Raw genomic sequence first — 12,337 nt, 5'->3', positions numbered from 1 at the left:
ATGACTAATACAAAGGCCTGCGTTGCTCAATCTGTCAGCATGCCTTGTCAACCCCCATCCCACTACCCTGCAAAAGATATGATGGTATGAGTGCTTTTTCCTCCCCATCGTGCTGGCCCTGTCAATCTGTCTGTGGTCCATAATCTCACACTCTGATCCACTCCTACCTAAGCACCACTCAGAGGGCACCAGTTGTAAATTTCATTTTCCAAAAAAATTCACACCATGCTGAGCTAGACCTGGAGATATACTAAGTCTGTTAAACAGACTGTCAGAAATAGCATCTTCTGTGATATTTTAATTCTGACTTAGAGAAATTCAACTGCAGCTAAATATGATTTAGACGATTTTTCTTCAAATGCTTCAGTCTTCCACCAAAGTCTCCTTTATATCTTTTGCTAACCACTTTCCCTTTGTAGTGCCACAGGTCCCTTGGAATCTCTTGTGACTGATGGATTTAACTCCAAAAGCAGCTTCCACCCAACATTCCATCCTCCTCTCACCCCCTTCCAAACCTTCTAATCCCCCTTCACCAAGGCGCACAAGCAGGTGACTGTTTCTCAACATCTATTCCCATGAAAACCTACAAAGACAGGGCAGACAATAACAGCAGAAGTACCTGGAATTATCTCCATATTCTTTGGATTTATCTATAGAAATAAATGTGCTCATTGCCCACAGTCTTCCAAGTCTATAGAAAAAGCAGCAGGGAGAGGGCAAGAAGCAAGAGATAGGAATATAAATGCAAGTGCAGCCTCATAACCAGTCATCCCCTCTCTGGACTGTGGATAGCTCTTCTGACTAAGAGCCTAGGGGTGACCTAGTTTGCAGATCTGCTGCAGGAGATGGGGCGTCCACGATCACCCAGGACATTCCTTCTGCTACAGCCTAGGAGACAAGCCACAGAAAGAAGTGGCCTGCTTTACACCTAACCATCTCAAAGCTGCAGCGAGGGTTCAAGGCAAGGGCTCAAACTCCTAGTTCAGTATTCTTACTACAAGTTATAAAAAGTAATAAAAGTTTTTAGAATTAAAATTATTTTTTTTTTTACTTTGGAAACATACTTGGCCTGAACCTAGATAAATTTTTTCATTTTTTAAAAAAGTATTACCATTTCTATAAGACATGTCAACTAGACTATGATGAGTGGACAATCGCAGGAAACAAACACACTTTGTACAATTATTAAAAATTGTGATAATGGGCCTCCCTGGTGGCCTAGGGTTAAGTCTCAGTGCTATCACCTCTAGGGCCTAAGTTTGATCCCCCACCAGGGAGCTAACCGACATAGAGCACAGCAGACCTCTCCTATCTCGCCCACTGCTCCCCTCAGCAGTGTACTTCAGTAAATCTGCCTGTTCTGTTCCCCACTCTGTCTCTGGTGAATCCTCTCACCCCCCGCACCTCTGGTCTACACCCATTCTTCAACACGAAAATAAATAAATAAAGTCTTTTTAAAAATATTATGACAAGTAGTTGGAACATTAAATCACAGCTCAAGTGTACTTTTGGAGACAGGACAATCTAACCATGCTGTCAGGAATCGGTCCCGGAATGCCCCTTTGTTCCCCTGCTACAGTTTATCTCTATCACGGTCCCTCTTTAACTCCTTTACGGAGGTAACACATCTATCACTGTCCTGGTTAGTTATCTGTACACTTACCTACACTCTGTGTTCCCCTGGGCTGAAAGCCCTTGTGGGTTCACCTCCAGATCCTACTTCTTGAGCAAAGGAAATAAATGAAAGATGACAGCTCTAGTTCTCAAAGTTTCCATCCTTCAACTTTCTGTTCTTATTTGCCTTCTCCTTCCCTCCTCACCTCTTATTATTAATAATACTAATGAATAATAACAATAACAACACTGATCATGTAGTATCTCTTCTGTCCTTCAAGGCAGGTTTTCTGGCATTTGAGGCTAGTCAATGGCATCTCGCAAAAGGGGAGAAGTTGGTTATGACTTACTGGTTGCTCAGTTCTCTTATCTGACATGGTTTGAAGCACCATTCTTTGGCCAGCTTTTCTTGTTGAGAAGCTTCTTCTAAAAACACTATCTTTAAAAGAAAGAAAGAAAAGAATCACAAATTAATGAACCGTAGTCATTTGCTGTTATTAAATACCTTCATCATTTTACAAATGACTATAAAATTGTGGTTGTGTTCATTTTAAAAGCTATTTATTACTAAATGGGATTGAGGTTAGAGGCAAAAAGACAGGGATTTGCCTTTGGTTGCCCAAAGAAGTAAACCTTATGAAATGTCTCCTTTTCTGCCATTCTATAGCTACAAGTAAGACATCAAATTTCTAATTTGAAGATACAGGGTATGAAAAATGGCTAATCGATATCTATTTTACCCCCACTTTGGAAGTGATTAAAGGAAACAATTATTTACAGAAAGTACATCTCACTGTAGATGAATAAAAGATTTTTCTTAGACTATTACAAAAAACTTGAGTCCAGAGTACAGTAGTAGAATATCTTGGGCAATTTTTAAAAAAGATTTATCTATTTATGCATACAAGAGCTGGGGTACAGGCCAGAGATGCAGGGCGGGGCGGGTGAGAGGATTCACCAGAGACAGAGTAGGGAACAGAACAGGCAGATTGACCGAAGTACACTGCTGAGGGGAGCAGCAGGCGAGTCAGAAGAGGTCTGCTGAGGCATGTATGTTGCTCCCTGGCCAGCAGGGGATCAAACTTGTGCTGCAGATGCTGCGTATTACTTCATAGTGCGGTACTTAACCCCTTGCACCACTAGGGAGGCCCCTATCTTGGGCAATTTTATTAACATTGAAAATAACTGCATAATACTTGCCCAACAATTAAATCTTAGCATTAACTATGCTGATGTTCTGCTTTAAAGATTTCTTCTCTATTCTTCTAATAGTGTGTTTAAGACACTAACAGTGTGATTTCTTGCATCAAGGACTTGTGAGGTCTGAAGCCTGTGGACAACAGCTGGGAAACTTGGGATAGGTCTCTCAGTCTCTATCAGTGAAGTCTCCCCATCAGCAAACTGGGGTAACACCAGCACATATCTCACAGGGCTATATGGGGGATTAAATATCATTTGGGTGAAGAAATTGGCAAATCTTGGAATATGTTAAATGCTAAATATTTTATATCTATTGTTGATTGTTTTTTAAGTGCAGTTTGATTGTTTCCTTCATAAAAAATGGATTGCAAAGCAAGAAAAGATGAGGCAAATGAAATCTAGGTGCATAAAACATCCTGTTTTATTTTTAAGTGGAATATTATGAAAATAAATACTACATGGAATATGATACAGTGAAAAGGAAAACCTAGTAAAATAAACATATCTAATTTTTAGAAGCAAGGCAATGTACTGTGGGAAAAAATAATTTACAGAACTGAAAATAAAAAAAATCTTGACTGTTTTATTCACTGATATATACTTTTTTTCAAGTATTGGAATTTTAATCAGAAAAGAAGAGGAAAATGTAATTCCTACATATATGGAAAAGTGATTTGATGGTTCTAAAAATATATTCAAATCAATAAATCTCAGAGTAGACACAAAATTAAATAAAAACATCAAAACAATTTATCAATATATCTCAGAAACTGATTTACCATCAAAGTCACAAATAAATAAATAACTGATATGTAAAGAATTATATTCACACATTTGATAATGTATTTGGAATAAATGTTTTTTGAGGAAAATAAAAATCATCAAGATTTATTCTGGAGCGGTAGGAAAACCCAATAAGCCAATGATTCTAGGACTAACTAAAGTCTTAGCAACTCTTTAGTGAAGTTCATGGCTCAAAAATGTGCCATCAAACAATCAGTTTGCAGCAACATGGATGGAGCTAGAAAGGATCATGCTCAGCGAAATAAGAAAGAAAAAGAAAAATACTTTGTTGACTGCTGAATAATATTCCATTGTGTATATGTACCTCATCTCTTGATCCAGTCATCTATTTTTGGGCATTTGGGTTGATAAACACATGCAATTTGCAGCAACATGGATGGAGCTGGAAGGGATCATGCTCAGCGAAATAAACCAGAAAGAAAAAGAAAAATACTGGATGGTCTCACTCATAGCAGGAATCTAGAAAACCTAAATAAAGGACCAGGAAAAAGAATAGCTATAAGAAAGAAAAAATCAAAATCAACAAACAACTATGAACCAGAGACACACTATGGGGGTGGGGTGGGGAAAAGAGGGATTGGGTCCAAATAAGGGGGTTGCAATTGTATGGGGAATATAAAAATAAAATTAAAAAAAAAGAAAAAGAAAAAGATGGTCTCACTCATAGAAGGAATTTAGAAAACCTAAATAAGGGACCAGGAAAAAGACTAATTAATACAAAGTGAAAATCAAAATCAACCAGCAACTATAAACCAGAGACATACTACGGGGGGGAGTGGCGGGAAGAGGAAGGACTAGGGTCAAAATAAGGGGGGGGGTGCAATTGTATGGGGAATATAACCAAAATGAAAATGCATACATTGTGCAAAAATGAAAAATGATGTAAGAATTATATAAAATAAAATATTTAAAAAATAGAAATATAATGCCCATCATAAAAGCAAGATGGCTCCCTATTTCTGTAAACTCATCTGCAGTGATTTGTTCATGAACAAACGAAGTTCATCAACTTCACAGCATGGCCACATCTTGGACATGTTTTTGACCTGTAACTACTCCACTTCCCAAACCACTGAATCACACATTTGACTACAATTTCCTCTTTTTCCTGTTTACCACTCTAGCTACTCCACCTGAGGAGTTAAGTAGCATTGGAGCAAAGCTCAAAACATGACAGATGGTATATCTATAACTATCAAACTCAAATGTGTTCTCACTAATGCCTGTGGCTGACCCCCAAATGCATTTTTCTAGTACTGTGGTGGTAACTATCAATAAAGCTGACAGACAACCTAATTGATTTCTGCTGACAGGTCATTATAAATATTTTTGGTAATAGAGTACTATTTCAGTTTTATCAAATAACTCATAGTTCAAAGAATTGAGAAATGCTGCTATAAGAAAACTCTTCCCATTCCCATCTACTTGATTTACATGAAGTCTTTCTCAGCATTTACATCTATAAATTTGGATAATAAGAAAAAAATAATGTTGCCCTTACTTTCATTCTAGCAATGAGCAGCACGTATCCATAGCTATGTTATCTAACTGGAGGGAAAATAAGCCTTTTATTTTATATTAAACAAATTTTCTCTCAAACGGTATGATATACATTTTTTAATTTTCTTATGATCCCAGGAAATTTTAAATATTTACATTTTTATATAAATTTTATTGGAATGGTTGATCAATAAAAGACTTTTAAATGCTTTATACCTAAAAGATAGTATGAATTTAATTGCATTAGCACAAATGTAAGTGAAGTAAAATAAAATCAGCAGTTCAAGAAGAAAACGACTAACATTTCAGATCATTAAGGGAGCTAGTTCATTATTTTTAAAGAATAAAATTTAAGTGGATATCAAGTCAGTATGTTTTGATTTCATCAGATAAATTTTCAGTGATGTTGAAGCTTAATTTTAATAAGGATATACTTACAATTTGCCAGAAACTTTGAGATTTAGATATATTTGAAAATAATAAAAATTACACCTATCAAGTTTTAAAAGCAAATAAAATTTTTCAGAAGTATTTGTAGGGACACATCAGTACAAAAATGTGAAAAGCATTTCCCTAGTCAACTCACGTTCCAGTCCACCACAATGATTTTAAACCTATCCTCTTTCAACATGCTCACAGGACTTACCTCCCAGATGTACATTATGTATTTGCATTACTGAAAAATTGCAACCAATTTCAAAATCAGTCAGTAAGGGATTGGTCAACACAACTAAACACTGTGGCAATTAAGTGTCAGTGACAACTTAGATATACTAAAGGGAAATTATACTTGATACAATCTTAATTTTTTAATGCAGATTACCATATGTATGATGCAATCTTTTTTAAAAAAGAAAAATGGTGTGTGTGTGTGTGTGTGTGTGTTGGGGGTTATGTTAGTGGTGGTGTGTCTATTTTTTGACAATGGTTATTATCTCTTCTTGGTGGATTTGTGGGTATTTTTTCACTTCTTTCACTTGTTCAGTTCAAATTTGCTAAAATGTTTTCTTTTAACAAAAACTGAAAAGTTAATTCCATTTAAAATGCATGTGAAAATGGAAAGAAAAAATATATAAATATAATCTGTACTCAGCCTATGGTTGGGAAGTTAAGACACACAGATCAATAATGAATGAGACCAGGGCCTCCCCCGTGGCACAGCGGTTGAGCTCTGGGTTGCGAAGCTGCGCGCAGCCTCTGCAGCACCGGATGGGACCGCAGACCTCTCCGGCCACCCGCTGCTCCCCTAAGCAGTGTACTTCATCAGTCTGCCCACTCTGCTCTCCACTCTGGCGCTGGTGAATTCTCTCACTCTCCAGCGCTTCTGACTGTACCCAGTGCTTGTATAAATAAAAAAAAAAAAAAAAGAAAATTTCTTTAAAAAAAAAAAATGAATGAGACCAGGAGGGCATGATGACCTTGTGGTTCACATGGAGAGACAATGGGCACAGTGAGAGAAGGTTTTAAAGAAAAGACAGAATTCTGACCTAATGCATAGAATTTGGTACATTGCAGGGTTGGGGGGAAAGGAATGGAAATGATAAATAATAACAGAAGCAGAGGCAAAAAGTAAAAAAGCTACACAATGTGTTAAATAGTAAACTTTAAATAACTTTGGGATACTGAGCTAGAGAGAACTTTAATTCACAAATCAAGTATTCAGTAGATTATTTTCTTGCTCTTATTTGTGTATTCACTCAATAATTACTACCTCCCCTTCCTACCCCATGTGACAAACACTATTTCAGGCACTGGAAAAAATAAATCCAGGGGCTTTGCAGGTCATGGTTCAGCTTTGAGATTCATTTTTAGGAAATCTCTGAAAATATTTTGGGAGACAACAGTGGTGAAATTACAAAATACATTGATGTGTTCTTTGTGGGGCAACGGCTCTTCCATGCTGAGGTTACCTTAGCTTATGTGCACAGACATTCACTTAGTCAATCATTCACCACCTAATGAGTACTATGTGTTACAGTCCACCACCTCCTTCTTCACAGGCTAGAGTCTCAGTGGGCTTTCAAGCACAAACAGAAGTCAATTAAGCCCCAATTTCATGAAATCACAAATTCAGAGATGGTGCCAGCTAGCAGGAACCTTCTCATCCGACCCCCTTGTTTTCCAGATGAAATAACATCCCTTCTGCTAAGCAAACAACTCCAAGTGCTTTCTTACTTGAGACTGGGACTATATAGGATGAGCAATAACGAAAATGTCAGGAATATTAAAGCCAAAAGCAAATGAGTAATGACTGTCAGCTAATGAAAAAAAATCTCCACAAAATAGAGGATTCAAACACCAGATGGCAAATTTGGGCAAGAGGTTTGTTGCTATGGAACAAAGTAAACTGCTCTTTGGGCCGTTGTGAAATAGCTCCGCCATCCAAAAGAACCAGGTAACATGCATCATGACCCATTACCCAAAATCCACTCTTAGGTACCAAGTGGAGACAAACCCAGGCAAAAATATGAAGGCTCGGGCCTCCCTGGTGGCGCAAGGGGTTAAGCACCACACTATGAAACAATCCACAGCCTCTGCAGCATGAGTTCGATCCCCAGTCAGCCAGGGAGCAAACCTACATGGTACAGCAGACCTCTCCTGTCTCGCCCGCTGCTCCCATCAGCAGTATGTTTCGGTAGGTCTGCCTGTTTTGTTTCCCACTCTGTCTCTGGTGAATCCTCTCACCCCCCGCATCTCTGGCCTGTACACCAGCTCTTGTATGCATAAATAAATAAATCAAAAAAGAAATATGAAGGCTTAAAGATTTTGAAACTTCTTGAAAATGCTAGTATAAGCCAATGGACAGGTATATGGATTAGATAAAGTGTGGAGTGTGTTGGACAGAGAAGAAAACTGTCATATTCGTACAATTCACAGCAAACAGATTAATGGAAAAGATAAGAAAGATGGGAGTGTTTAAAAAAAAAAAAAGAACTGTCAGCCCATGAAGGTAGAACTGAGTGAATTTGAATTCATGTTGCAGAGGCTCCAAAGGGAAGCATGAGGGACTTAAATCTTCACATCCTTTATTCTCATTTCATAGATGAGGAAATGGACATGATTATATGACTTATCCAAGGCTGCAGGACAAGAGTGTCTGCTGGACTTGATCCCTCTTCCCAGAAATTCCTCCAGAATCCTATGACTTCTCTAATCATACAATCCAAGAGTCAGCAAACTCTCTATAAAGGATCATGTAGAAAATATTTTAGATTTTACAGAACATATTGTCTCTGGAGCACTCCTCAACCCTGACATTGTAAAGTAAAAGCAGTCATAAACAATCTATAAATAAATAGGCATAGTTATTTTCCAATAAAATTTTATTTACCTAAAATAAAAATTTGCATTTTATATAATTTTCATTGTCGTGAAATTATGTCAAGAATTATCTTAATTACATGAATTAAGATTCAAAAATCATCCCAGTGGCTTACACTAGCATTTCCAGGAAGCTTTACCTCAACTTATAATTGTTGTTTGTTTTTTTTTAAGATTTATTTATTTATACAAGAACCAGGGTACAGGCCAGAAGTGCGGGAGGGTAAGAGGACTCACCAAAGCAGAGTGGGGAACAGAACAGGCAGACTGACTGAAATACACTGCTTAGGGAAGCAGCAGGCAAGACAGGGGAGGTCTGCTTGCCATGTGGGTATCTCCACGGCTGGCAGGGATCGAACCGTCACTGCAGAGCCTGTGGACAGCTTCACAGCGCTACGCTCAACTGCCTGCACCACCAGGGAGTCCCTATAATTGGTTTTAATTGACAATAATTTTAAACAATGTTTCCTTTAACTCCAGGGCCTGATAAAATACTCTTAGAAAAGTATAGATTCCACCTGCATTACAAAGATCCATTTGTCTATAGAAAACATATGCCTATGGGTAGATAAAAATAACTTCAGTAATCCTTCTGTTCCCTACAAAAGATATCACTAATGACTCAGTGGTATTTAGGATTTTTATTAAAAAAATAAAGCAGCATGTCCCAAAATGATGGGATATAATAATAATAATACTCAGATTTAAATGTTCTTACTATGTGCCAGACACTGTCCCCGCACTTCAAATGTATTAACTCACTTAAACCTTAAAAGAACCTTATAAGGTAGGTACAAGTATGAGCCCCATTTTACAAATGGGAAAACTGAGGCACAGGGATGTTAAATAGCTTGCCTGAGATTAATTACACAGGTGGTAGGTGGTACATCCAGTTCTGAATCACTGTCAATCTCCAGAAGGAGGGCTATTCAATGTTATGCTATACATTTTTTTAATAGCCTTTCATACAAAGATAAAGAAAACATCCCACCCCTTCCCTTTCTTCTTTATATTTTTCTTTCTTTCCTATAATACAGTCCAGGTTGATGGTCCTTGTGGGGTCAGGAACTCAGAGGCATCTGGGGCCAAGACATGGTCAAGGCCGAGAAGGCTGAAAGGGCTGCGTAACTGGGACTGGGGAGGTAGAGACAGAGTGAGTGGGCAGTAAGATAACTGAACAGACAGCCACCAGGGCCAGGAGACTGATTCTATATAGGCATGATAAGCAAATGCATAAATATATTGTGGATGGGAGCCAGATTTCTCAGAGGGGAGTTATAAATATGGAAAGGGGAAAGGTTAGAAGGAACAGGAGGTACTGATATCAAACTCATGGATATGGATATATATATTATATAATGTGTACATATGTCCATATGTATCTATATAGAATATATAATTTATTTTGATGTCAAATTTATTCTGATGTGTGTATATATAGAGAACATTTTATGTATAGATATAGATAATCAGTGTCCTATTGCTCAGATCTTGGTTTCTATATATCATTCTTCACTAGGAGAATAACTCCAGAGCCTGAGCAAAGAAAGTACAAGATAAATCTGGAATAAAATTTTGGATCAAAATGTAAGAAACAACTAAAAATATAGTTGGGAAGTGGTAAAAAAAAAACACACAGGCACCATCTTGAGAAGTTTCTGCTAGCCAACTATAGGCTAATTTGATATCAAAATAAATGATAACTGTAATGAATAAAAGAGGACTCCATGAATAAATGAATGAATAAATGAATGATGACTATATGAAATAAATGAATGAATGTATGAAAGAATGAATAAGAGAGAGTTCTTTCTTACAGGAGAATACCAACTAATATATGTGGAAGGAATGATAGAATTAGAAAATGAACATTTGGCAACCATCATTATAATAAATGATGCATATAAAAATAACCAGTGAATGTTAAAACTAGTGGGTGAAAATTTGTTGAGGAACAGGTTATTTATATCATTTCAAAGTATCTCCTCACAACATTTATCTTACAGAGAAAAATAGTAACTATATTTAAGGACTTGGTGCATTCTTAGCCAAGTGATCAAGGTTAACATCAAGATCCAAAATCATGTGATTCCTGATACGATATACTGACCAGAACATAGCATCAAAAACTGCACGATCTGAGTCTAATCATGAGAAAACATTAAGAAGGAGGAAACATATTATATAGTTAGTTATTCATTTATTTATTTGTCCCATGTTATTATCCAGGATATGAAAGACAAAGAAAGATCTAAGACTTGTTCCAAATGGAAAGCAGCTAAAGAAACATGACACGTAAATGCATCTTGGGGTTCTGGTGGGGCTCTTGAACGGAGTTGGGGCAAGACTCTCAAGAATATTATTGGGTAGGGGGCCTCCATGGTGGTGCGAGGGGTTAAGTCTCAGCACTATGAAGCTATGGGCAGCCACTGCGGCACAAGTTCAATCCCTGGCCAGGGAGCTGACCCACATGGCGCAGCTGACCTCTCTGGTCTCGCCCACTGGTCCCCTCAGCAGTGTATTTCAGTAGATCTGCCTGTTCTGCTCCCCCTCTGTCTCTGGTGAATCCTCTCACCATCCCACCCTCTCCCCTGCACCTCTGGCCCCAGTTCTTGTACGCATAAATAAGTAAATCTTTTTTTTAAAGGATATTATTGAGTCAACGGAAAGAGTTTAACTAGATTTATGGATGAGGTGATAGAGTCATACCTATGTTAAATTCCTGCTCTAGAATATTGGATGTGATTATATAAGACAGCATCCTTGATTTTTTTAGGAAATACACATTGAAGTATTTAGACTGGAACATCAGGTATATCACTTACTCCCAATTTGTTAAAAAAAATGTGTGTGTATTTACCTATTTAAATCTACATATCTACACATGGAGAGTAAAGAGAGTGGAGAGCAATGAAGCAAGTGGTAAAACATTAACTAAGGGGAACCTGAGTAAAGGTGATGTGAAAATTATTTGTGCTAATGTTGTATCTTATTAATAATTTTGCAGTGATTTCAAAATAAAAATTTTCAAAAATGAACAAATAAGAGACAAAATGTTTTTTTAACTGCAACATTTAAATTGTTTACTTGTTCGTGAGTATTGCTATTTAGTAAAGTATAAGGAAAAGCAAGGACATAATAAACATAAAATTTAGGATAATGGGTCCTTCAGAGTGAGAAGGGAAGGAAGTGGGTTGGGAAAGAGCTACAGGGGACTTGAGAAATAACCAACATTCTGTTCTGTCTTCATTAAACACTACACAGACATTGTAGCTAATCTTTTTTCATATGAAAAAATAAATGAGCAAAACAAAAGCAAATTATCTGCTCTCAATAAATGTTGTCTTAAAAAAACATCAAAATCCATATCATATGAAGTGATTACATTGGTAATAAGATAAAGGTAATGAGAAAACAGAAGGGTACAGACTAAAGATTATAGCACCCCAATACCAGTGATCATCTCAAATGAAGCCATACATAGCCCTTGCATGCTCCTGATAGTTCATGAATGCCTTCGGGATACAAATTGTTGTTTCCTAAGTTCAGAATCCCTTTTGCCGTAACTACTTTACGGAATAAAGAAACTGCTTAGGTGAGTATATAATTACCTCTAAGCACTGAGTCAAATTCACTACAAATCTCAGAGCCAAAGTTAACTGACATATTGGAATATTGCAATCATTAAACAGGGTAATAATTTCAGCAGCTGCCTAACTAAAGACATTTTTAGAGACTAAATTCTGCAAGTGGTCAACTGAGAATGAATTTAGGAAAAGGAATTTAGAACGAATTTTGTAAACTGAAAGATGATATCAACTGACCACAAAGTTTCTTCTAAAGAGACACAGAGACAGGCAGGCGTCAGGAGTGATAGTGCTGGCTATACAAGTTGATT

At 37.2% G+C, this 12,337-nt stretch overlaps 1 protein-coding gene across 6 annotated transcripts in view; it reads right to left on the bottom strand.

Moving 5' to 3' along the window:
* Positions 1-12,337, bottom strand: part of GDA (guanine deaminase) — a 178,210-nt gene that overhangs the window by 37,214 nt on the left and 128,659 nt on the right. For all 6 annotated transcript variants that reach the window (XM_054689573.1, XM_054689574.1, XM_054689572.1 and 3 more), the window contains one exon: positions 1,965-2,053. In XM_054689573.1, coding sequence (XP_054545548.1) covers positions 1,965-2,053 — 89 coding nt within the window. The remainder of the gene's footprint in view (positions 1-1,964; positions 2,054-12,337) is intronic.

Source organism: Talpa occidentalis, unplaced genomic scaffold, assembly GCF_014898055.3.
Source record: "Talpa occidentalis isolate TD23 unplaced genomic scaffold, MPIMG_talOcc4v2.1 talOcc4.7, whole genome shotgun sequence".
Taxonomy (NCBI): domain Eukaryota; kingdom Metazoa; phylum Chordata; class Mammalia; order Eulipotyphla; family Talpidae; genus Talpa; species Talpa occidentalis.
Note: the sequence above shows the minus strand (reverse complement) of the source record. Positions and strands in the feature narration are given on the sequence as shown.